Here is a 27,348-nt window from a genome sequence, read left to right on the forward strand (position 1 = left end):
GGGCCCAAACTTAAACCTCGGATCCAAACCTCAAACTGAGAGGGGACTGCAGTTTACAGCTAGAACTGCTCTTGATAACCAGCTAAATCCAAACACTCAGAGTCTGATCTGGATTTCAACCCTGTACTTTTAACATTCTTTGGAAGGGTGGGTTTGGTTCAGCCCTCCATACCAATACAAAATGCAGATCTACAGCTGGAATTCATGGGTTCATAGATTTTAAGGCCATTATGATCACTTAGTTGGACCTCCTGCATCACACAGGTCAGAGAATTCACCCAGCAATTCTTGAATTGATCTAAACATTCTGTGCTTGAGCTGGTTCAGAGGAGTTGTGTAAGCCTGGATCCATACTAGTTTCATTTCTATATCTGATTATTTGCATTAATGAACAAAATCCTCTTGAAGCTTCTCAAAAGGTTTAAACTGCCCATTGTCAAACAAATCCTCTAATTTGATTATACAGCCCTCCCCTTCCAGTCATGACGGAGTAAACACTTCCCCTCTACTTTGCCATCTTTTGAACCAAAGGCATCGCTTCATAGGATGTTGCTGTTCTTTGTGAATGGATTCTCATTTCATTCAACAATCTTGAAAAGCAACTCCAAGACGTATTTGTCAAAGGCTGTATGGAAGATTGGTGGCATCCAGGGATTGGCAAAGGGATATGGAACCTTTAATCTCTGCTGTTGGTTTAAATCCCGCCTTGGTCAGAAGTGACGAAGAGTTCTTACTCATGGAGTAGCAATGTAGGTCTCTTTGCAGTTCCCAAGTCCACTTTGGGTGTCCACTTTGTCATGTACTGCTTGTACACGATAGGTTACAGGGCTGCTCCTAGCAGATGAAGCTTCTGTGTCAGAGATACACTGACTACAAGCTTGCTTCTCAGAGAACACCAGATGTGTTCACTATAAAACCCTTTAATTTTCTGCCAGGTATGGCTCAGGTTAGCTTGAATAAGATACAGTATTTTACACACAGCACCACCTAGTTGCGGAACAGTGTAACACAATTTAGCATTCGATTACACACCCCTATCAGTACCAGCTAGCACCCTTGGAGACCAAAGACTGGACAGGCAGTGAATCCCCTCTCAGAACAGCATGGGAAAAGCATGCATGGCTCCGGGGGCTGTTCTGTGGATAAACAGAGGGCTTCACTCGCAAGAGCTGTTGATCCAGAACCTTTCCCGGCCCTAAATTCACACTGTATTTGAATGGACAGGTTTCAGAGGGGTAGCTGTGTTAGTCTGTAACAGCAAAAACAATGAGGAGTCCTTGTGGCACCTTAGAGACTAACATATTTATTTGGCCATAAGCTTTTGTGGGCTTAAGCTTTCATGGGTTTTAGCCCACGAAAGTTTATGCCCAAATAAATTTGTTAGTCTCTAAGGTGCCACAAGGACTCCTCATTGTTTTTACTGTATTTGCAAAAAGAAAAGGAGGTCTTGTGGCACCTTAGAGACTAACCAATTTATTTGAGCATAAGCTTTCGTGAGCTACAGCTCACTTGCATCCGATGAAGTGAGCTGTAGCTCACGAAAGCTTATGCTCAAATAAATTGGTTAGTCTCTAAGGTGCCACAAGTACTCCTTTTCTTTTTGCGAATACAGACTAACACGGCTGCTACTCTGAAACTGTATTTGAAGTTATATGCTTAAAAATGGCTGACAGAGGTTGGAACGACTTCCAGCAGCTGGTCATTTGGAAGAGGTGTCTCCCATGATTGACTGAAGATTTCCACTGAACAGAACATTTCCACTTTGTCCTGTTCCTGGGAGAATCTCATAAAGGCAATTTGTCCCTATCCTCTTCTCCAGGAGCACATGCCAGTCGGACAAGGCCCTCTATCTGAAATCACAGGGCGCCCCCTAGTGCCATAAAAGCCAGATTTTTTTCACATGTGCCCAATGACAGCTGTTGTGGCTATTCTCAGTCCTGCATCCTTAATTGAGGATTTTGCAGGCTTTGGAAAAAGCTCCCTGTGACAGCATGGCCAGGATTAAACTGGGCACAGGCAGTGAGAGGAAACATTCGCTGCTTTAATGTTCTCATATGTTGACAAAGCAAGTGTCAAATAACCGTTTAATAGACTGTAATAACATTCCTGCATTAGCTTAACGCAACAGGAATAAAGAGAGCAAAGCTGGAAGGTCTCTGTTTCTGAGATCAGGACAGCATAATCTGTGGCACTTGGGATCCTCACCTGCAGGAGCAGCCGCCAATCTCAGCGAAAGCCTCAAGAGAAAGGATGAAAGCCAGAGGAGTCCCAACACCCCCAGAAGTACATGCAGGGAGACAACAGCAAAGAGAGTTTGTGGCCAGGGTTCTGTAAGGGTATTGAGCTGCAGTGACTGTGGGAGACAGCACGACTGGGTAAAGGAGACGTGCTTGTGCCAGGACAGCATTGCAGAGGAACGTGGCAAGGCGAACCCTTTCAGCAGCGTGGGCAAGAGCAGAAGTAGCTCTCAAAGATTCAGTCAGCCGTGTACAAGAGGGGGATGGCACATCAGACAGCAGGGATGGCATCATGAGTCTCTCCTGGAGCCCAAGAGCAGAGCAGCGTGACAGAGATGGCAATTTCCTACAATAGCCTGCATAAACTTTACTGAATTAAGTTCAAAATTATTAAATTAATAGATGTATTTTAGGAGCTCATTGGATTAAAAATGCAAACGTTTGTATATTATTGTGGGATTGTATGTAACTGGTCTAGGAGATGACTAATGTGAACCTTGGAAATGTTATGAGCTTCAAAGAACTCTTTTAAACAAAGGGCTAAGACATGAATGAACAATTAGTCAGTGAGCTGTAGCTCACGAAAGCTCATGCTCAAATAAATTGGTTAGTCTCTAAGGTGCCACAAGTACTCCTTTTCTTTTTGCGAATACAGACTAACACGGCTGTTCCTCTGAAATTAGTCAAGTAGGTTTCCCAGAAATCTCGAGGAGGAGGAGGAGGATGTAAATGCACCTATTCCAGTTATGCAAGAACTGAGTCTTTGAAGCTTTGCGAGGAGGTGTGGACTTTTTGTCTGGTTGATTCCCTATTCGAGGTCATGTCAAAGACCCAATCTGGATAAAGGAGTGAATCCCAGATTCATGAGCATGCGTGTTCTGAGTGAAAGCTGTCATGAACTTGTGACCAAAGGAAAACCCCGTGGTGGGGTTCGAATGACTGTTTACCAGCCAGAGCCCTTGTTGGAGTCAGGCATTGATCTTTGGTAAGCTTATCGGCATGCGTGTAGGTTCTTTTATTGTTTTTAATGTTTTGTCTGAAATGCTTTTGCCTTAAGAATAAATGTTCCTGCTTAGAAAGAGCTGTGTGGTAGCTTACCTGTGGCAATTACACTGTTTATCGTCTCTGAGGAGGAAAATAAAGCAAGCTGGCATAGGCAGCCAGACTTTGCCGAGGAATTCACTGAGTAAGTAGGGAGCTGGGCAGCCTGCAAACATCCCGCCCAGGAGGAAGAGAGATGTGGGTCTCCGCCTGAGAGAGGCAACGGCTGGGGAGCTGGAAACCTGAGTGTGGGTGCCCTCACTGGACAATGAGGGGGTGCAGTTGCCCTGAATGGAGACAATCAGGTTCAGGCAGTTGGGACAGGAAAGCCCTAAGGGACAATACCAACCTCCGTGCATGCAACAGTGGTAATAGGGAAATGTCATGTGTGATTTCACCGAGATAGCAGGGCCTCCAGAGATATGATTCCTTGGGGTGAATTGGACTTAAACACACCCGTTACAAAGAGCGGTCACAATCTAATAATGTTGAGAGTATATTGCAGCCTGTAGTAACTAAGCCAAAAAATAACAGATGGTCCCAATTGAAGTTTGTGGTAATGGACAAAAAACCCCACCAACTCCTCCTGGGGAATACACCCATACAAGCTTTGGCACTGAAAGGAAACTGCAACAGGAAGTGTACCCTACTGTGGAATCTGTGTTCTTACCATGAAGGGAAATTCCAGGGGCACTATTTCATCCAGTATGCAAGGTGCTCAAAAGTCTATAGAGCAGGCATATCATAGCACCTAAACAGGTCAGTATAGACTGGGTAAGCAGCATGCTAAAGAAGCCACCAGGCAAATTACACATCTGCACAGAGATAGACCCATAGCCACTGAAATGAGCATGGAAAAACTCCACTATGCACTGCCCACAGTCCGTGATGTGAGGAATGGGGTTTGGCACATAAGCCTGGATAAAGAGGCCAGCATGCTAACAACCTTTGAAACACCATTTGATTTCTACGTATGGCTGTGCTCGCCAATGGGAATAGAGTCATAGAATATCAGGGTTGGAAGGGATTTCAGGAGGTCATCTAGTCCAACCCCCTGCTCAAAGCAGGACCAATCCCCAATTTTTGCCCCAGATCCCTAAATGGCCCCCTTAAGGATTGAACTCACAACGCTGGGTTTAGCAGGCCCATGCTCAAACCACTGAGTTATCCCTCCCTCCTCAAATAAGCCCACCACCAGAGGTGTTCCAGAGAAGACTCACCGAAGCACTGGAAGGGCTGCCTGGGATAAAAATAATGGCAGGTAATATCCTCATTGTAGGGGAAGGGAGCAAAGATACCGAAGCTGAGCGAGATCATGACAGTAAATGACACGCTTTTCTATAGCAGTGCAGGGACAAGATCATACAACTCAACCCAGGAAAAAGGCAACTCAAACAGTAAGAGGTGGCGTACGACGGACATCTGCTCGCAGCAGAGGGACTGTCAGCAGATTCCAAGAAGATCAAGGCTGGCAGCGACATGCCAGCTCTGTGGATGTGAAAGAGTTACATTCATAGAAATGATACATTTTCTGTCTACACCTGGCTGGAGCAGCAGAACCCATGCATCAGCCCTAAGGAGGCTGAATGGGACTGGGCAGTTCCCAACAGCAAGCACTGGACGCACTGAAACAAAGGAGAACGGATGACCCTGTCCTGAAGTACTATCCGCCAGGAGAGCCACTTTCACGCCAGTGTGATGCCTCAGAGAAAGGACTGGGTATGGCTCTTTTCCAGGAGCAGCCAGTCTCTTATGCCAGCAGAACCATGTCAGAGATGAACAGGGATACCGCCCAAATACAAAAAGAGCTTCTGGCTGTGGTATCTGGAGTGGAGCTATTCCATCAGTTCACCTGTGGCCACTCCAGTGCAATCAGAGCACAAACTCCTAGAGACAGTCATGGCAAAGCCCCTTCTTAGTGCTCCAAAGAGATTGCAGCGCCTGTTGATGAGTGTCCAGCGATACCAGGTAGTGATCAGATATTGTCCAGGACAGTTACTGGTGTTAGCTGACACGCTGAGCAGGGCATATATACCCAGCATAGGATATTGACTCCATCAACATGCTGCACTATCTCTCAGTTCCAACACGGAAGCTGATGGAAATCAAAGAGGTGACGGAAAAGGACATCCAGTCAAGAGAGCAATACTAGCAGGATGGCCAGAAGATAAAAGCCAGGAGCAGAATCATATTTTCAAATTCACAAGTCTGTGATTGGCACACTTGAATCAGAAGCCCGCAGCTTTCCTTCCCGGAGGTGGGATATAATCCAACAGTCCCTCCCTGCCAGAGCCAGTCTTGCTCCTTGCACCATTCACCTGCAGCGGCTTCTTCAAGCTAGCTACAGCTTCCCAAGCTTCTGTCCTGCCTAGCTAGAGTGTCACTGGCTTCCACTCAAGCCCCCCACTGTCCTAATCTGGCCTCTCCCTTATGTCCCTCAGCCTGGGCTCATGCTCAAATAAATTGGTTAGTCTCTAAGGTGCCACAAGTACTCCTTTTCTTTTTGCGAATACAGACTAACACAGCTGTTACTCTGAAGCCTGGGCTGAGTTAATCACATGACCTTTGATTCCCCCCTCTCCCCCCCCCCGTTATATGATGGGCCCCAGTCAGTTATTCTGCAATACTTTAAATACCCTCAAATAGCTAAAATTAAACAAAACTTGTTGACTTGATCTTCCCCTACAAATGGTAGTAAGGACTTTGGGAATTTAAGGGCCCGTCTATAATCCAGTTGGCCACTAGATGTCAATACAGTTTCACTCAAGGAATCTGAGGCACTTAAAGGGACATTATCCATTTAAAAATCACTATCTGAATATTTGCAAAAAGAAAAGGAGTACTTGTGGCACCTTAGAGACTAACCAATTTATTTGAGCATGAGCTTTGCTCACGAAAGCTCATGCTCAAATAAATTGGTTAGTCTCTAAGGTGCCACAAGTACTCCGTTTCTTTTTGCGAATACAGACTAACACGGCTGTTCCTCTGAAACCTATCTGAATATTTATTTGCTTATTATTAGTACCAGTAGTAATTTACAGCTGCAAGCATGTGCTCAACTTTAAGCCCCATTGAAGTCAAACCTCAAAGTGCTGGGTCATACTTTATATGAAGGGTATAGTTCTCGTTTATAAAGGGTCAATAACTTATTAATAGATGTTATGAAGACATTTAGACTTGAATAGTACATATTGGATGGTTGTTAAGCACATTGGTAGATGGTGTTATAGCTGGGTTCTAAGCAAACAATTGACGTCCTGGACTGTGTAGCAATCTATTACAATTGGCTGTTTATTAAAATATGGATTAATCATTGTACAAACCATTTATAAATGTACCCTGACAATCAAGTCTGATCTTTTAAACACATGAGCACAGATAGGTTATGAAGTGACTTGCCACAATATGGTAACATCCATTTTCAGCATCCACTACCTCAGTGCTTCTCAAGCTCTCTGATGTGGGGGACCGGCAATTTTTTCCCCCAGTGTGCACGCAGACCGGCAGCCAATGGCTCGCGGACCGGCACCGGTCCATGGACCACCACTTCGAGTAGCACTGCACTACCTGACTCTCCCACCCCCTCGCCCATCCCATCAGTAGAATCATACAGTGCGGTGGCAAATGTGGAGGGATAGAGTGTAGCTTAACTGGATCACAGAATTATCCCATCCCTACTGCTCTCTCTCTCCGCCGCTCTCTTAATGCCACCAGTGCACTGGTGCTTTCTGAGAGCTATTATTGCGGGCTTAACGGCCAAATTAACAAACCATACAGACCATACATTCAAAGAGAAACTGCTGAGCTCAGTTCATTTGCAAATTTGACACCATCAGCTCAGGATTAAACAAAGACTGTGACTGGCTCTCCAGCTGCAAAAGCAGTTTCTCCTCCCTTTGTGTTCACACCTCAACTGCTAGAAGAGGGCCTCATCCTCCCTGATTGAATTAACCTCGTTATCCCTAGCCTGATTCACGCTTGCATATTTATACCTGCCTCTGGAAATTTCCACTACATGCATCTGACGAAGTGGGGATTCACCCACGAAAGCTTATGCTCCAATACGTCTGTTAGTCTCTAAGGTGCCACAGGACTCTTTGCCGCTTTTACAGATCCAGACAAACACAGCTACCCCTCTGATACTTGAAACCATAAAAAATAAATGCTGTCTCAGCTAATCAGAGAAGCTTCATCCTATGGCAAAAAAAAATCCAAAGAGCAAGATGTTACTTCTGTATAATAAAAGCTGACACCCCACACCCCAATAGATTGTCCATGCTCTGGGGGAGAAATAGACTTTTACATGCTTGGATGCATACATCTCCCCCAGTGGAAACCTCACTAAAGAAAGAGGATGTGTATGACATTGAGAAAGAATCTGTGTCTCTGGCAAGCTGCTTTCCTCCACCTCACACTATAGGTAGAAGTAGTGGCTGACCACATACTACAGACAGATGATCCAGCTCAGATAAAACAAGAACAGACCCAGATTAGACCTTTCTTTAATCATATGTGCAACATAGTGGAGTCCAAGCTTTGCTCAGAGAAAAGTGTAACTCTAATCTCTCCTATACACACTGCAGAGGCCATCCACTCATGCTAGTAAGAGCTGTAGAATCTTCAAAATACATTAAAAAGCCATAAATGTAATGGCTTTGTTATACTCTTCTTTCAGCAAGAGTCCAAAAGGACTGAACGTCTTGGAAACCAATAGAAAATACATTTGGGACTGAAGTTCAAATTAGTCCAACCTGGGAACACCTGCTGGCTTTCTCATGAGCGATTCTTGGCTGTTATCTTAAAATTACTACAACCATTATTACTGGCTTTGAAAAGTATCTACCAAGATAGGACAGATCTAAGTAGTAAGGCTGGCAAACTACTTTTATTACTAAGTTCAGAGAAGACTATTTCCATTCTCTCTCTTGTAAGTCTACTGTTGAAACCACTTGGGTCATTAAACAATGTCATCCAGGCATCTGCTACAATAAGAGTAGATCTTAGTCCAGCAATAGAAGCTACCCTTGGATCAACCAGAGATATCCATTGAAAATGTACTGGAAGAAGCAAAGACTTCAGTCGAGACGTTGACTAATGAAGGTTCTTATATTGACTCCTTAAGTGAAGAGGACAAGAAGTGTTTGTTAAGCCAGCTGAAAAAGTACACAGACTTGATTCTTACAAATCTACAATAGCGATTTCTGGATTCTACTCAACCTCCACGTAGCTTTTACAGATGCCTGTCTTATAAAACACCTCTAGTTGAGTGGAGTGAGGCACTACCAGCAATGGGACTTCTATGTGATCAGGGCAGAATAGAGAAATTTGAACACAGAGTGGAATATCATACGATGAACGAATGAAGATTTAACTTCAACTGTTTCTTCTTTATCATCACTAGTGGTTCGACCGAATCTCTGTGCTCTGTTTCCTGGGATGAATGAAGTAGGAATTCATCTCCTGCTACTCCCAGTCACAACAGCTACAGCTGAGCATCTTCTTCCTCACTGAATAGAATTTTGTATTCTGAAAGAAGTCACCTTCTGCCTGATCATGAGCATATCATGAAGGACTGGAAGTTACAGACACTACAAGATACCAAAGAGTTGTGCAAAATTACAACAAAAAACCAAGAAGGGTATAGGTGTAGTGCTTCATAGTAGGCCCGAAGAGCCAACTTTAATTTCTGTGATGATTTTAAAACATGAGTTAAATCTAATAAAATGGTCGTGAAACATTTTTCAGTTTTTACTATGGTGCCATACAGCCTCCCTTCGCCCTCACAGTCTCAACCCTTGTCGGCCCTCGCGCCCCTTCCGTATATTCAAACCCCCCCCCCCCCCCGCCTAATTTCAATTCCTGGGGGAAACACTGGTGCAACACCATTCCTGGGAAGAGGCAGGCTTTTGAGAAGCTCCAGTTCAGGGCACTTCCACTCTGACTGTTTTTCACAGGCAGGTGCTGGAGGATATTAATGAGGGGTGTAATGAATGCTGATCCCTGCCTGTGAGCCGTGTGAGAGTGTTCTAATGAAGACTGATACCTGATAGTCTTGTGCTATGAAGTCCAGGGGCACTAAACATTAACCCATTCTGAGGTGCATGCAGTGGTCCCTTTGCTCCCACATTGACCTGGGAGGTATAAGGAAGATGGGACCTCAGCTGCCTGCCAGCATCACTTTTGAACTGTATGTCTTGCAGGTGACACCGCATAGTCAATGAGTGTGTCTTCCTGCTACCCAGCAGGGAAAAATGCAGACAGTGTCCCTTTAAGGGAAGATACCAATAACCTTGCATCCTCTTGAGAAGAGGGGGGGAAGGATCTTACCAAATGATTGCATCCTTCAATGTGCTTGCAGCCCCCTAAAAGGCATGTCCCCATCACACGGTGACAAGGGATAACAAAAGGTGCAATCCTCCTCCCTGCGTGGCAAACAATAAGTTGTAGTCTAATACGGGCTGCTTTTTCTTTTAAAGAAAGGCAAAATAATAGGATTTATTTTTTTTAATGGCAAAGATCTAATTGCAGAAGAGAAAAATGAGAAATACATAAAAATTCAGCAGGAAAATCAGCATCTATGAGTGACAGACACGGTAGGTGTTTGCACAGGGGACGGCAGCAAGCAGGGGGCAGCAGCGTCCCCTTGGTGAAGTGGGCTGCGGGAGGCGTGGGATAATGGGTCCGCCCTATGCAATTCAAACCATTATTACTTAACAGGAACAGGGCTGCAGGTTGGATTTGCAGCGGGGTGTGGATAATAGAGAGAGAGGGAGACTGCGTGGTTTCCTCAACCCCCTCCCCCAATCTCTATGTCAGCTGCGCGAAGTGGTGTATACCCCCCCCCCCACCTACGATCTGCATCCATGGCGCATCCTCCCCTCTCCCTTGCATCCTAACGTGAGCTGCACGAACGCCATACCCCCGCCCCCTCCATAAACCAACCCTCCCCCAGCTGCCTGAAGCGGTGCATCCTCGTCTCCCCTGTGCTGCGCTGGGAGCTGCACCCCTGGTGCATCCCCGACCCCGGTGCATGGAGCTGCGGGGAACGAACCGGGCGGGCTGCTAGCAGCGGCGCGAGCTCCAAGGCAAAGCCCCGCCCAGCGCGCATCCGGCCCAGCCAATGAGAAGCGGCGGCGCGCGGCACAAAGAAGGAGCGGGGGCTCGCCCGCCCTTTCAGCCAATGGGGAAGCGGCAAGGGCCGGGCGCGTGCGGGAGCCGAGTCCAGGCTGCGGCGGGGGCGCGCGGAGGGGGGTGTGTCGGCGCCCAAAGCGTGTGTGTGTGTGAGAGAGTGGGGGGAGGGAGCCCTATAATGGCGGCCGGGCGGCGAGAGCGCGGCGGCGCTGAGGTAACATCGAGTCGGGGGCGGCTGCCCAGCGAAGGGCCCGCGGGAGCCGAGCGGGCCCTCGGAGGGGAGGAGCGGCTGACAGGCGGCCCGAGCAACGCGGCCTCCTTCCGTGCCGGGGGCAGGGCAAGCGCGAGTCCCCCGCTGTCGGGAGGGGGGAGGGGACTGTAGGGGGCGGGGGCTGAGGGGAGGGGAGTGGGGGGCTGAGGCGCAGGAGGGGTCACCTGAGGAGGGGGGGCTGAGGGGAGGCCTCACCTGCCGGGTAGGGGAGCGACTGGGGCTGGTGCCCTGCTTGGCTCTCTGGGGTGTGGAGCAGGCCTGCGAAGGGTTTTTAGTTTCCTGCTGCCCCCCCCCCCCCCCCCGGGAACGTTAGACCAGCTCTGGTTTTGCTGGAGGTCTCCAGGGAGGACCTGAGAACGGCGGGGGAGGGGGGGAGGGAGTTTGCCTCCTTGAAGGGCCGGCGGGAGGGTGTAGCAGGGGGACTTTCCCACCCCCGTAGTCTTTCCAGTACTTGAGCGAAATGTGGATGAAACATGTGGGCTCTAAACACCCCAATAAAAGTCACTTAACCTGTCAGTCAGTCAGGAGCCCCTTCCTTTACTTGGCTGCTGCTCCCCAGTCCTCGGAGTAGAGAATATGTGAAGTTTGATATTACAAAACCGGGGGGGGGGGCTTTTTATTGAGCGTGTGTCTGCTGGGGGGGGGGTGAGGTTTGGTCAGGTTAGATTATTACATAGACCCAGATGATACTTGGGAATGTTCTGATGCCCTATGAGAGGAAGGGCTGGTGTCTGGAAATGGCCCCCCCCTTTTTTTTTTAAAGAGGGCAGTGGGGAAGACAGGTGACAGTTGATATTTATTTAGCAGTGGGAGTGTTTCTGGTACAGTGTATAGTAAACTGATGCTTAAAGGGTAAATTGTGCTCCATGCTCTGAGCCTGAGATGACCCATGTCTGGGAAATGTGTGGCTTTCCTTCACAATTACATTCATTTTATTGGTTTTTTTAAATATCCGAACTTGATACCATTTGTGTGTGTGTGTGTACCTTCCTTTGTGTGTTTTCTAGTTACTTTACCTGAGCATTTAGGCTGCACTATTCTCCATATGCTTATATCATGATGTTATAGGAGCAGGCTAAGTAAATATTACTATCTGAATCTCACATTGTAGTGGCGTTTCTGTGGGGAATTTATAGATTTACATTTAAATCATTCAAGATTGTAAACATAACAAAGATGTTGCTGCCAAGTCTCCATATATCTGCACTGATGTTGTCATGAGACTGAAGATATTTGTAATTTCTTTTGTGCTGCAAACCTTGTAGATACTTGAAAGTTGCCTGATGATAGAAGGTTGCTTCAGTGAAGTAGTCCTCAGTGTATGGTTTACTGTTGTAAATATACTTACCTGTGTCACTAACTTTTAAAAATTTTAATTCTAATAATCTAATTTGCTATTTTGCCATTTAGTCCATTTATTTTCTCTTTGCAAATCACTCTGCTTGGCCAAACACCTGGCCAAAGTTTATTTTCTGTCTGTAATTAGTGTTCCTTTCTGGTTGGCTTGCATTCGTACAATGCTGTTGTATTTTTAGATTTGTAATCTTGCAAGGAAGATTTTTATGTATATTTCTGTGATTTTTTTTTTAAATATGAACATATAAGTTTTAGTCCAGCCTCCATCCTTTCTTAACAAAACTAGAATTTGAGTGTAAACAATGTAGAATGTCTTTTTAAATATCTTGTCCTGTTTAAGCTGTCCATTCATAATAAGCTGTTTGTATTTAATTTTTAAAAATTAAAATATATCTCAAAGTACTCCTTTTGCCTCGGTACCAGAAAATCATTTAATAGTTAAACTACAACAGAAAATGTTCACCCTTGTCTTATGTGACTTCCTACTTAATGCCGTTTGAAACTATGTATAAAATCCCCTAAGTATGGGCTTCTGCCAGGACCTTAACTGGTAAAATGCTATAATATATGGTGAAAGAAAGCACAATACTCCACTGATACTGTACACAGAGTTAGAGTAAAAGATGTTGAGATAAAGCAGTTGAGAGAGGTATGTGACAGTTCTGTCCTGACCTAATACAAGTGAAAGATAGAGATGAGTGTTGTTGTGCCTGAACTGTGAAAGTTTTATGATAAAGGCCGGCTAAAATGACGATAACATTAGTATATAGTGTATATTTGAAAATCCTTCTTGGCATTAGTCATGGTTTTACTAAACAAGTTTGAGGCTTCATATCGGTAACATCTGAATGTAATGGCTCATTGCAATCTGATTTATATTTGATGAATGAAAATACTGATGATTTGAAGCACAGTGATTAGCCCAAATGATACTTCTCTAACTGATACAGAGAGAGGAAATGCAGATCGATCAATATTCATAGGATTTAGTCCCGTGTTGTTTTTTCCCCCAGAATCCTTGACCTTGAAGATGGTGAGTAGCCAGCCAAAGTACGATCTAATACGGGAGGTTGGTCGTGGTAGTTACGGTGTGGTGTATGAAGCAGTCGTCAGGAAGACCTCTGCGCGGGTTGCAGTGAAAAAAATTCGGTGTCATGCTCCAGAGAATGTGGAACTAGCTCTACGTGAGTTCTGGGCACTGAGCAGTATCAAGAGCCAGCATCCAAATGTTATCCATCTGGAGGAGTGCATCTTACAGAAAGATGGTATGGTGCAGAAGATGTCCCATGGTTCCAGTTCTTCCCTTTATGTACAGGTACATGAAACTGGGAGGAGGATGGGAGTAATTTATGGGTATCTAGCTGGGCAGGAAGAAGTGGGGAAGGTATGGCTAGCTTTTTGTCTTTATACGCAGTGTAAACAATGCTAAGAGTTCTCTAGAGATGTTTGAATACAATGGGTTTACTAAACAGAATCCTCTGGATTTTCAGATTTATAGCCATGCAACTCCAGCAGACTTAATGGAAGTCACACAGCTAAAATCCCATCTAGCTCTGACAATTTAAGGGAATGAAAACAAAACACAATCCAGATACACACTGTTGTATTTTCTGGGTAAAAGCCCTACAGTAGCTCTAATCATGAATGGACATTTGCTGATTTATTAAGACAGAACTTACACGGATTTCTAAATGCCAGCTGTCCTCAGTAGAGGAAGTAACCATCTTTGCTTAGGAAGCCATCGCTTAGGATTCTGCCAGTAACCAGGAAGTGCATTACCAGAATGCAAGAGAGATTTATTTTTACTTTTTAAAAAGGGCAAATAAACCTTAAAAGCTTTTGAAAGAGAAGCAAAGGTGATAAGGGCATGATAGGAATAGATATCTGAGAAAGTAAATTCATTTATGTATAAATATCACTCTTCAGTGTGTGACTAGCACATCCAGTGAATACTTACCAAATGTTTACTTTATTTATATGTCATGTGTTATCACATTAAAGATAAATTGTGAGAGTTGATCAGATATGTAATAATCAGACACTTGTTCCTGTTTTTTGCATCTAGTGCAGGTCTTTTATTAAATATTTGTTATGGTAGTGTTCAGTCAGGATTTAGGCCCCATTGGGCTGTGTGCTGTACAAACGCAGGAAGGCCCCTCACAATTTAGCAGTCTTTTCGTTGTCTTTGATTCAGTCATTGTCCAATGTTAGACATGACTGCTGCGGAACATTGTAAAAATGCCTAGCTCACTGTTGTTAAAGGGAACATTGAGGTATTATACCAGTGTTAATGACCTTAAACTAGGCGAGCTAAGGAAACTTTCTATTTTGGATTGATGGAATAAGGATGATCTACAGGGCACTGCTGGAGTGACAAAGAGCATGGGTTCAAGTTTAATACATTTCTATTTATTATTACTGGTATTGTAGCACCTAGAGGCCTCAATCAAGTCAGAGGTCATTTGTGCGAGACCCAAACATGGCAAATGATAACACCTGTCCCAGAATGCTTATAAGTATAGAATTATCTATTGTATCTAGACTTTCAAAGAGGCTTGGGTAACTTTATAATGACATTTATAATTATACATGTTAAGATGGGGGCAGTCAAATCTCTTGCCCTGTTCCTACCCAAAAAATAGAACACTACAGAATTGGCCAGATGCAGTATGCAAGTAGTAAAGGGGAAGTACCTTCTTATGAAGCATTTGGGGACAGATACTCAGCTGGTATAAACTGAAGCCAATGGAACTATGACAGTTTAAACTAGTTGAGGACCTACCTGTTGGTGTTGTGCCACTGTCAGGGGTAGGATATTGAACTTTGTGGACTAAAGGTCTGAACCAAGGTGCTAAATACTATGAAGACTTAGGAGGACTTTATGGAAGAAGGAAAAAATGTACTGCTAGGACTTATTTCTCTAAAAAGACTCCTCACTACTGCCACAGTGCATCAATTTCACTGTCATGAGGTGTGGGTAAAATGTGAATACGTAGTTTGAACAACATTATTTATGTTCCTTGTTCAGTCTCTGCTTATCATAGAATCATAGAATATCAGGGTTGGAAGGTACCTCAGGAGGTCATCTAGGCCAACCCCCTGCTCAAAGCAGGACCGATCCCCGACTAAATCATCCCAGCCAGAGCTTTGTCAAGCCTGACCTTAAAAACTTCTAGGGAAGGAGATTCCACCACCTCCCTAGGTAATGCATTCCAGTGTTTCACCACCCTCTTAGTGAAAAAGTTTTTCCTAATATCCAACCTAAATCTCCCCCACTGCAACTTGAGACCATTACTCCTTGTTCTGTCATCTGCTACCACTGAGAACAGTCTAGAGCCATCCTCTTTGGAACCCCCTTTCAGGTAGTTGAAAGCAGCTATCATATCCCCCCTCATTCTTCTCTTCCGTAGACTAAACATCCCCAGTTCCCTCAGCCTCTCCTTATAACTCATGTGTTCCAGTTCCCTAATCATTTTTGTTGCCCTCCGCTGGACTCTTTCCAATTTTTCCACATCCTTCTTGTAATGTGGGGCCCAAAACTGGACACAGTACTCCAGATGAGGCCTCACCAATGTCGAATAGAGGGGAACGATCACGTCCCTCGATCTGCTGGCAATGCCCCTACTTATACATCCCAAAATGCCATTGGCCTTCTTGGCAACAAGGGCACACTGTTGACTCATATCCAACTTCTCGTCCACTGTAACCCCTAGGTCCTTTTCTGCAGAACTGCTGCTGAGCCATTCGGTCCCTAGTCTGTAGCGGTGCATTGGATTCTTCTGTCCTAAGTGCAGGACTCTGCACTTGTCCTCGTTGAACCTCATCAGATCCTCCAATTTGTCTAGGTCCCTCTGTATCCTATCCCTACCCTCCAGCGTATCTACCACTCCTCCCAGTTTAGTGTCATCTGCAAACTTGCTGAGGGTGCAATCCACACCATCCTCCAGATCATTTATGAAGATATTGAACAAAACCGGCCCCAGGACCGACCCCTGGGGCACTCCACTTGATACCAGCTGCCAACTAGACATGGAGCAATTGATCACTACTCATTGAGCCCGACAATCTAGCCAGCTTTCTATCCACCTTATAGTGCATTCATCCAACCCATACTTCTTTAACTTGCTGGCAAGATTACTGTGGGAGACAGTGTCAAAAGCTTTGCTAAAGTCAAGGAACAACACGTCCACTGCTTTCCCTTCATCCACAGAGCCAGTTATCTCATCATAGAAGGCAATTAGATTAGTCAGGCATGACTTGCCCTTGGTGAATCCATGCTGACTGTTCCTGATCACTTTCCTCTCCTCTAAGTGCTTCAGAATTGATTCCTTGAGGACTCGCTCCATGATTTTTCCAGGGACTGAGGTGAGGCTGACTGGCCTGTAGTTCCCAGGATCCTCCTTCCCTTTTTTAAAGATTGGCACTACATTAGCCTTTTTCCAGTCATCTGGGACCTCCCCCAATCGCCATGAGTTTTGAAAGATAATGGCCAATGGCTCTGCAATCACATCCGCCAATTCCTTTAGCACTCTCGGATGCAACGCATCAGGCCCCGTGCTCGTCCAGCTTTTCTAAATAGTCCCGAACCACTTCTTTCTCCACAGAGGGCTGGTCACCTCCTCCCCATGCTGTGCTGCCCAGTGCAGTAGTCTGAGAGCTGACCTTGTTCGTGAAGACAGAGGCAAAAAAAGCATTGAGTACATCCTCTGTCACGAGGTTGCCTCCCTCATTCAGTAAGGGGCCCACACTTTCCTTGACTTTCTTCTTGTTGTTAACGTACCTGAAGAAACCCTTCTTGTTACTCTTAACATCTCTTGCTAGCTGCAACTCCAGGTGTGATTTGGCCTTCCTGATTTCACTCCTGCAAGCCCGAGCAATATTTTTATACTCATCCCTGGTCATTTGTCCAATCTTCCACTTCTTGTAAGCTTCTTTTTTGTATTTAAGAGCAGCAAGGATTTCACTGTTAAGCCAGGCTGGTCGCCTGCCATATTTACTATTCTTTCTACACATCGGGATGGTTTGTCCCTGTAACCTCAATAAGGATTCTTTAAAATACAGCCAGCTCTCCTGGACTCCGTTCCCCTTCATGTTATTCTCCCAGGGGATCTTGCCCATCAGTTCCCTGAGGGAGCCCAAGTCTGCTTTTCTGAAGTCCAGGGTCTGTATTCTGCTGCTTTCCTTTCTTCCTTGTGTTAGGATCCTGAACTCAACCATTTCATGGTTACTGCCTCCCAGGTTCCCATCCACTTTAGCTTCCCCTACTAATTCTTCCCGGTTTGTGAGCAGCAGGTCAAGAAGAGCTCTGCCTCTAGTTGGTTCCTCCAGCACTTGCACCAGGAAATTGTCCCCTACATTTTCCAAAAACTTCCTGGATTGCCTGTGCACCGCTGTATTGCTCTTGCAACCTTAGGAGCACAGCTGTGTTAACAATTTCACTTTCAAGCGGCCATGTGTTTTTCACTCACTTTTCAGAAGAAGAGCCTCACTGTTGATTCAAAAAGTGTTCCTAGAAGGCTCTATTAGCAGTTGCTTTGATTTTTGAAAATTCTTTCCAAGTATCCTTAGTCCAGTATGTATTGGTAGTATGTGGTGTTTATTATAAACACACGTGGTTTGAAATGCTTAGTTTCCAGAATGTGCTGAAAGCCACCTCACAAGCTGAATAAGCAAATGTACAGTTGTGTAACTAGGATTAACAAAGCTGATTAGTTGTTTCATTAGTTTTCATGTAAATCAGTAACTGGAAATTCCTGCTCAAATATATTCCATGCATCTGGGAAAATAGCTAGTTAATAAGTGATTACTTTAAAATAACTTCAGCAAAAGCAGAAGCTCGTTAGTTTCTATTGCTGTTTAGCTATGCATATTGATTGTTCTTCGTTAGAATTTATTCATGGATAGTACGTTAGAATTTATTCATGGAGATGGAGTGAAAAGTAAGTTTCAGACTTCCATTACATAATGTTTCATCAGCAGAGGACAAGTAACTCCTTGGCGCTGTACCAGTGCTACCTGCTGAAACACTGTATTTGGATTAAAGTTAGAGTGGGTGAATGGCTGGGACACTGCCCAGCTGAAATAGATGGGAAGGTGATACTTGGGTATCTTTCAGAATACTTTTATCTGCCCATAGCTCTAGGTTTTAAATTGGAGTTTGAGCTATGTTTTTCAGGCAGAGAGTTAGTAGAATTGTCAAATTCATTGACATTTAAATTTTTTTTAAATTTTACATGAAATAGATAAGAATGTAACTTTTGTCCCCCTCTGTTTCTTTCTTTTATTATTTTTTCAGTCAGTAGTTTTGTTTCTGTGAATTATGCTTCCTGAACAGGTATATGAAATCTCTCTTCCTTGTTACAGCTTGTAGAGACCTCATTAAAAGGAGAAATAGCCTTTGATCCCAGAAGCGCCTATTACCTTTGGTTTGTGATGGATTTCTGTGATGGAGGAGATATGAATGAGTACCTGCTATCCCGAAAGCCCAGCCGCAAGACCAACACCAGTTTCATGCTTCAACTCAGCAGTGCCCTGGCTTTCCTTCACAAAAATCAAATTATCCATCGTGATCTCAAACCTGACAACATTCTGATCTCGCAAAGCAGAATGGATGCTAGTGACTTGGAACCCACTCTGAAAGTAGCTGATTTTGGGTTAAGTAAGGTATGTTCAGCCTCAGGACAGAACCCTGAAGAACCTGTCAACGTAAATAAATGTTTTCTTTCAACAGCATGTGGGACTGACTTCTACATGGCCCCTGAAGTCTGGGAAGGACATTACACTGCAAAAGCAGACATTTTTGCATTGGGAATTATAATTTGGGCAATGTTAGAAAGGATCACCTTCATAGACACAGAGACTAAGAAAGAACTTTTGGGAAGCTATGTGAAGCAAGGAACAGAGATTGTGCCAGTTGGGGAGGCACTTCTAGAAAACCCCAAAATGGAACTTCTCATCCCTGTAAAGAAAAAATCTATGAATGCCCGTATGAAGCAGCTGATTAAGGAAATGCTGGCTGCCAACCCACAAGACCGTCCTGATGCTTTTGAACTAGAACTCAGATTAGTCAAAATTGCTTTTAAAGACAGCAACTGGGACACGTGACCTCCAATACCCATAATCCTCTCAACAGAGCTGCTTCTGTTTTTTAACAATGGTGCAGTGCAGCCTTGTGGCAACAAAAAACAAAACAAACCTGAACTGAGAACTTCAGGGTTTAGTTTTACCAACTGAATTTCTTTTGATTTGCATAAATTAAAGTAAATTTGAGTTGGCCATTTTGTTATAAATACATTTATATGTATATTACCAAGATGTTATACTCAAGTGTGGATGTAAAGATGATCATTTATATAAGTTGGCCAAAAAAATTCATGCTTTGAGATGTTCTTGCTTTCCAGAAATATGTTATGGAATATTGCAGACATTCCAGTTTCCTATCACAGTATTAGGAACTCCCATGGAAGAGGAGGTTTGCATGCTGGTAATGCAACCCCTTGTACTTTGTAAAGTAAATCTATGTGTATATATTTATGCATATGTGAGTGACTGAGCGTGCGAGTTTGCATTCCATACAGAGAAAATGCCACTTTTGTTTAAATTATTTGGTGTGAATCTGGATGATTGGGATCTGTGAGGAAAATAAATGAAAAGCCTACTTCCCTCCCCACTCCCAAATGAATTGTGTTTTTTACATTTTTATTTTTATATCCTATAAATGTAAACAAAAAAGGCCTAAAACTTGACTTTATAGACAAAAATGCAATGCAAAGGGATCTGAAGATTTAAAGGTGCTGAGATGTTTCTTAGCTGAGCACTTACCACCTAGTAAGGTTGTAGCTGAGGGAATCAAATTACAGACTTATGTAATCATGTGCTAGCTTGTTCCTTAAATCATTAATTATTCAGTTTCATTTTATTTGGCTAACCAAATACTCTAACGCCTTAGGCTACAGTTTCCTAACATGCCTGCACTTGTGCATCTATAATCCAGTAGCAACTAGAGCACTTTCGGTTTGTGAACTTGGTTTATGAAAATGTAGATACTCAATAGAGGAATCCAGCAGATAAAATAGTACTCTAAGACACTTCCTCCTCCCCCTGCCAAAAAAAGACTGAAACACAATTTCTCTGTGCCCTTTTGTTTGTTACCCAGATCTGTTAGTCACTTGTGCTTCCTTTCTTCTTGGCATTGATGGTTATGTCACTTAATGTGATCGTGCTGTGGGGATGATTTTCTTAAATGGTGAGCATCTCCATTTTCAAATGTGGGCGAGAAGTCCTAAAATTCAGTGTGTGAATGAAATATTGCAGCTTCAGTTAAACTTTTCATGTGGAAAACTTTAACCAATCTTTGCATTGTTTCTCTACATATTAAGAGGTAGTGTTTTATTCCTTTTTGATTTGATTTTTAATCCTGGGTGGTAAATCTAAAAGTTTTGAAATAGTACAAGGCTTTTAATCCATCTTCACAAAAACTGATTCATATGTTAATGGAGAACTTCCATGAAGAGTGCATTCTAGGGTAGACTAAAACAGCTTTGCAGTAGTGTCATGAACACCAACTAGCTCAGGTGCATGATCTTACTTGTTTACCCTTTAAATTATCATAATTGGGGGAGGAGACCTGAGACTAAATTTACTCATCCAAATGTCTTGTCTGATTGAGTAAAATCTTAAAGTTGCAGTGGGCTTTTAAACAACTTTTTTACAAAACCAAGTTCACAAAATTTTTAAAACTTTCAAAATGAAATACTTCTGATTTGGGATTAAACATTCCCCTGGAATGCTTGCAATCCAAACATTGCACCCTAGTGGTGCTGTGTAAACATCAGAAAGTGAAACTGACCAGTCAGTGAATGAAGTGAAGTGAACGCTTACCACAAATGAAAAGTAGAGTTTGTCGCTCCTAAAACAAAAAGGGAAGGGACCATGAAGCAAGGTTATTGGTCACTTTTCTAAACTTTTAGGAATTTGTAAGAGCCAATTGTATTCTGTCCTTGCACAGTGTAGTGTGGTGTAGCGGGTTAGCAGGGAACAAGGAACCCTGGATTTTATTTTTGACTCGCTTTGTCACCATAGGCAAGTTATTTAACTTCTGCCTCTCTCAATGAGTATACTTCCATGTTTCAGAGGTGTATTGTATGGCTTATTGGTTCTAAAGCATTTAGAAATCTGAAGATGCTATAGAAATGCAAGATGGCAATAGATTTCAGGAAAAGATGTATTGTCGTGTTGAGATGTTGATAGAACATATTGGGCCAGAACCTTAGCTGCTATAAATTGGCATAGATTTCATTAGTGCTTTGCTGATTTATACCAACTGAAAATTGGCCCCTGGTCATCTTGAGCAGACTTATCGTGATGTCACTGTCTTTCTTGCATGTGACTTTGTCTATAAAGGTAAGGTTGGAATTTAAACTTTATAATTAATAAATGGAACTTATTGGAAGTCATCTGTTCATTCTGTTAATGTTTTGTAAATTGAATCAGTACACCAGAAGCCCCAGCTTGCCTTTAAAGACAAGGTCACAGTGCAAGGAGGAAGGTAAAGCTGTGACTGTGTGCACAGTGGTACTGCACAATGTATTAGTAACATTCCAACACTGAAAAGTTGATACTTTTTTGAGGGTTATGTAAGATGAAAGATCGTGCCCTGCTAGAACGACACTCTTGAAGATTTTAAAAATATCAAAATACCAAAGCAGGGATACTAGTCTGTTCACTAATGTACCCTAAAATGTTGTTCTGTCTTGGAATAATATTTAGCGCTTACCTTCTTTGTGAATCAATTAATCTCCTCTGAAGAGTTTCAAAGGATAACAGTGATCCTGCTTCTTAACTTTTGTTGAGAAATTAATTTAAAACGATAGTTAATGGATCATACGGTAGAACTGTTGATTTCCCAAAGTGTTTCTTTGCACTGATTGCCACTTTAAAGGCTGGGGGTACCTATAAGACCCTATCATGGTGCTTAGCCTGGTGGTGGTGGTGAAGCTGAGTGTTTCATTGGTTAACACTGAATGGTAGTCCTTGAGGTCTCTGGTTTTTGTGTGATTTTGTTGGTCTGGTGGTTTGTTTTTTTTTTTGAATCTTTGATGTAAAACCTTTGATCAAAATATTGTAGCAGCTACAAAATAATTCACCAGCATGACACAAAGGTCAAGATATTCATCAGCACTTCAGAAAGAGAAGACTTTCTAATCTTTCTTTAAAGTTGTAAAATATATTTTATGAAGAATTTATAAAGGCAGAAAATTATTGTGTAATTTATTTCAAAACAATCATGAACTTAATAAAATTGGAATTTAAATGAAACTTTTTGGAGACTGTAGAGAAACTTTCTTCCTAGTCAGTGTCATTGGGCTATATATTTAACCATCACCTAAACTACAGACTTTTTCAGTCACTTGCTTGCCAGGAAAGGACTATGGAATGGTATCGGTTTCTTAGTATGTCATTTTCTTAAATTAACTTAGTGCTTATGAAAGGTGCTAGATTGATGTCTTTTGAACCCTGAAGTCTCTTCTCCATTCTTGGCAGAGTTCATGTTTTTTATTATTTTTTTGATAACTTTGACAGATATCAGTTTGTTTTTAAGCATTTACTTTTTTTTTAAATTTTCACAGCTGTCAGAAGTTATGGAGGGGTCAGACAAAAGACCGTGAAATTCAAAAAGTTAAAACTTTATAACGGTTAAAACACAAATTGTCAAGATCATGTGTCAAAATATACAAAGTAAATAGCCTTAAAGCAGACTCTAGTAACTTCTCAAGCAGTATTTTTCTTTCTTTGCCTATCTGTAAATTTTTGTTATGGAAGAAAATATTTTTTTCATGGGCTTGTAGGTATAGGTTGAAATTTGATGCCTACTGATATTTGCTGATTAAAAATCGAATCCTTCCAATTCTATCTATGTTCATGGAAGAAGAACATCATCAGTAATTTTTCTTTTGGTTTCCCATCCGTGTGTCACAAATCTGACAGCAGGGACTGATGAGACATAAAGATCAACAGCTAATTTTCTTACCAATAGAAATGGGCCATGTCCATTCAGTCCCTGCTCTCTCTGAGGCTGTTAATGAGGGTCTAAGTCATGGTGGTAAGAACTTGTGTATAAGACCATTAAGAAGTGGTCTGAGATAACAAAAATGTTCTTGTACATACCCACTGAAGGCATCAGATTGCAACAGTTTTCAGTCATTGCCACCCAGGGCTGTCTTTTGAATCTCTGAAAGACCATCTCTTGTTACCAATCCTGTTAGGCTTTTGAGCCTATCCCAGCAGGGTATCTGTAGATCGAGATGCCTCAACCCTTTTGGGTCACTGACATATATTCTGTTAGAACAGAGGTTCTCAAACTGGAGGTTGTGACACCTCGGGGGGTAGCGAAGTTAGTATGTGGGGGTTGCAAGCTGTCACCCTCTGCCCCCACACCCTATTTCACCTCCAGCATTTATAATAGTGTTAAATATAAAAAATGCTGTGGTTTTTTTTTTTTTAAATTCAGGGTGGGGGAGGGGTCCCACTCAGAGGCTTGCTGTGTGAAAGGGGTCACCCATACAAACATTTGTGAACCACTGCTTTAGAATGACCTTTGTACTGTTAACTTATGCTCAAATACACACCAATGGGAGGTTCATCCTAGGGGGATGTCTGTGTTGTGCATTGGAATAGTCAGACTTATTCTGAATGTGTTCAAACTGTTCTGAATGTGTGTAGAAATTGTCACCAGCCCAGCAATGACATCTTGCAACATTAGCCTCACTGCAAAGGATTGGAGGGAAGCATTAAAGAAAGGTACTAACTGGCACGTCTCCTTCCTCAAGTATAGTATGTGGGCAGAATGCCCAGATATGACTTTATTGTTTAAATTAGTCTGGTTTTAAGTTGAAGCTGGAAAAAAGCCTCCCCAGTCAAAGGGCAGCACAGGTTGCTTGCTTAGACAGATCCTGGACCCAGTTAGATGTAATTGACTCTTTTTGGGGAGGCATGTGAAATGACACTGACTCCCCTAGCACACTGGGGTCCTTGGCTAGGGCTTCTAAGCACAACAGTAATGCTAATAATTATGATGAAAAATCTTAGTTGTGATAATGAGTGGAAATATAAAAATACTCTCGATGATTAATTTAAAAAAATATTGGTATGAGTGTTCCAGACTGAGGGATCGTACAACTGGGGTGAAATGATTAATGTATAGAATAGCACAAGCTGTAAACTTTATAAATTCTATTTCCTTGTCTTCTGACTCCCCTGTCCCTCCACCAAAGAAATCTTTCATCTTTGCCAATGCATCTAAATCCTGACCTACGATACCCTATCTATCCCAGTGGAGAAAATGGATCTGGTTCCCAGCTGCGAAAGACTTGTGTGCTAAAATCAATAAGCTAATGCGTTCCTCCCCCTAGTCCTTACATTTTTGCTACAGGATAAAACTGATTTAATTCAAGGCAAAACTATCCCAATTCCTTGATGGACTGACTTATTTATTTTAATTTTTTTTCAGAATGATGATTTTTAAACAAACTAAATTCCCACCCAACAAACAAAATAAAATGCTAAACCTACATCAATGTATTACAGGTTAATGCTTTTAAAACTGAAATTAATGTGAGTGATGCAAAGAAGGCCACATTTTTCGAAATTTAACACAACTACTTTATTTCACTAATTTTTTGCAAGACGTTAAACTCTAGTCTGATCATGCTCATACTGTATTTATTGGCAGGGCGTTGCTCTTTGAAGCTGGGGTTGTGAACTTTACTTGCTTTTGTTTTTGCTTTCTGTGTTCATTTAAATAATGCTCTTCTCTGTGCATTGGCCAATCAGGGCACTTTCCTAAATTGCAGCGTAATGATAGACGTTTCTTTTGCGGTTTAGATAAAATCCTGTCTGAGGAAACCTACAGTAATTATGCCCCGCCCCTTGGAACATTGCCCTCTTTTAAAGTGCTGCATTTTTTTTCCCCCTTAACATTGACTGTTTGTTAGTACAAGGTCCATTTAAGCTTGTGCAATCTGCATAATGAACTTGAGGTTTTTGTGTACTGTTTTTTCTTTCCTACCAAGGATTGGTGTTCATGATTCTTTTATGCTTGTGTGCCAATTAAATGTCTTTCTAAACTTCTACTGAAGAGCTGTAAGAGAGGAGAAAAAGGTAATGAACTTCTAGCATACAAAGGATACTGCTTCAAGGTAAACTAGCAAAAGATGTTTAAACACAAACCATTTTAACAGGGCCCCACAGCTCGCAGGAGACACTGCAAAGTAGCATGTGCTGTGCCTCATTTCTTTTTCAGTCATGGGGTGAGCAGCTGATGCAAAGTGCTGGTTATTATTATAGGTACAGTCCCACCAGTTAACAAAGAAGGATTTGTTACACCCCATATTAGATGCCACAAATTGCCTCAATGTGTCTGACCTATCTGGTGAATATTTATGAAAATACATTAGAAGAATACCCAGCTCTTACAATGCTTTCCATCTGTAGATCTCAAAGTGCTTTATGAAGGAGATCAATATGATATCCCCATTTTAGAGATAGGTACAGAGGTGAAGTGACTTGTCCAAGGTCATCCAGCTGGCCAGTGGTAGAGACAGGAGTAAGAATGTCTTCAGAGGCCCTGTGCAGTGCTCCATCCACTAGGCTGCACTGCATCAGATTGGCTGGCAAACTGCTAACTAAAACAGAAGATAACTGTGTAAAGAATGACAAATAGTTGTGCCAACTCTAATATTTACCCAGTTCAGCTAACATGTTCTATTGGCTGTAATTTGGAACTTTCAAATGTCCCACTGAGTAATATGGAGCATGGCCACAAGGTGGCACATGATAACCATGATTTTTGCCTGGGTTTTGAATTGCCTCACTTTAGTGTTGATGGTGATGAGATCTAGCTCTGATTTTATCTGATGAAAAGCACTAAGTCTTACATTTATTTTCAGTAAGAGCCCTGGAGCCTGAAATTTTCTATACAGCAGTGCAAGCTTTCCCCCAGGCTGCTCCTCTAATGTCCCTCAATGTGACACAGAAAGACCATTTCTAGGGGAGTCAAGGTGACCCATTCAGTCTATGGCCTCTGCTGTTACTGCCACAATGGTCCCACTTGTCGTGGTGATTTATTGATGTGAAGCCCTGTTCAGTGAAATCATTTTGATGGGCCTCACTGGAGTTCTCACTGAAGTCACGGGAAGTGGTATCCTAGAGGTGAATCTCCCTTGCTGCAGATTAAGTCCATTACTTCTTGTCCTACCTCTAGTGGACACAGAGGACAGTGGCACTCTTACAGGAGAATATCAGGGCTCCTAGAAACTATCCTCCAATCACTTCCCTCAGAAAGAGCCAGTTGACACAACTGACTTCCTCCAGAAACTCAGCAACATCAACAAGCTCCCTCTGAACACCATCCTTGCCACTATGGATGTCCCCTCCCTGTACACCAGCATTCTTCACAATGACAGCCCTGCTGCTTGCCTCAAATATCTACAAGGCAATGGACAATACTCAGATATCCACCCCAAACATCACCAACCTCATCCATTTCATCCTCATCCAGAACAATTTTACATTCAACATTTTGTCTAAACCATGGGAACACCGTTGGTACTAGGATGACTCCCCAGTATACCAACTTCTTCCTGGGCTGCCTTGAGGAAGAACTTCTGGACAAACACACCATGCAACCAATGACATACCTGAGATACATCAATGATATTTTCATCCTCTGGACACAAGACTTAAACTCCCTCATAGATTTCCACCACAACTTCAACAACCACCTCCCATCCATCAAACTCTCTAGAACACTTCCCCACTGGTGTCAACTTCCTGGACACCACGATCAGCTTCAGCAATGGAACTGTATGGACAACTACATACAACAAACCCACTCATCTCCTCATCTACCTTCACAGATCCAGTAACCATTCCAAGCACACCAAGAAATCTGTTATCTACAGCCAGCGCTCAGATACTACAGAAGAAAGTCCAGCATGTACACCTTTTAACACACTTAAAACTGCCTTTAGTGAACAAGGACGCCACCCAAGAAATAGATGCCAGTATGGAATGGATCCCCCCAAGATAACCTAGTTAATGGGGGGGACCCCAAAACCTCTGATCACATACCCCTAGTTGTCACCTACCACCCCACACTGGAATCCATACACGGTATCATTAAACAATTACAACCCATATTCCACGGGAACCACTCTTGAAAGAAATTTCTCAAACTAAGCTCATCATCAGAATCTAGCTCCCCACAACCAGGACTCACCAACTCAAAGCGGCAGCAGAGCCTGCCAAACAGAT

The 27,348-nt window shown here is 42.9% G+C and overlaps 1 protein-coding gene across 2 annotated transcripts; it reads left to right on the forward strand.

Annotated features, from left to right (window-relative positions):
- The first annotated feature begins 9,709 nt into the window (after positions 1-9,709).
- PDIK1L (PDLIM1 interacting kinase 1 like) lies at positions 9,710-22,353 on the forward strand. Of its 2 annotated transcripts, none has more exons than XM_048825987.2 (3): positions 9,710-9,871; positions 13,050-13,351; positions 18,400-22,353. In XM_048825987.2, the coding sequence occupies exons 1-3, from the start codon at positions 9,856-9,858 to the stop codon at positions 19,138-19,140; spliced, it is 1,059 nt and encodes a 352-aa protein (XP_048681944.1). In that variant the 5' UTR covers positions 9,710-9,855; the 3' UTR covers positions 19,141-22,353. The 2 variants fall into 2 exon arrangements, with proteins under 2 accessions (XP_048681944.1, XP_048681945.1); XM_048825988.2 differs by lacking the exon at positions 9,710-9,871 and adding an exon at positions 10,529-10,623.
- Positions 22,354-27,348: the final 4,995 nt, after the last annotated feature.

The sequence above is a fragment of the Caretta caretta genome, chromosome 19 (assembly GCF_965140235.1).
Source record: "Caretta caretta isolate rCarCar2 chromosome 19, rCarCar1.hap1, whole genome shotgun sequence".
NCBI lineage: Eukaryota > Metazoa > Chordata > Testudines > Cheloniidae > Caretta > Caretta caretta.

What these genes read in the sequence shown, in the direction of transcription:
- PDIK1L (XM_048825987.2), top strand. An exon ending in GTTCTTCCCTTTATGTACAG is followed by an intron (nt 13,352 to 18,399) that starts GTACATGAAACT and finishes TCCTTGTTACAG; the next exon opens with CTTGTAGAGACCTCATTAAA.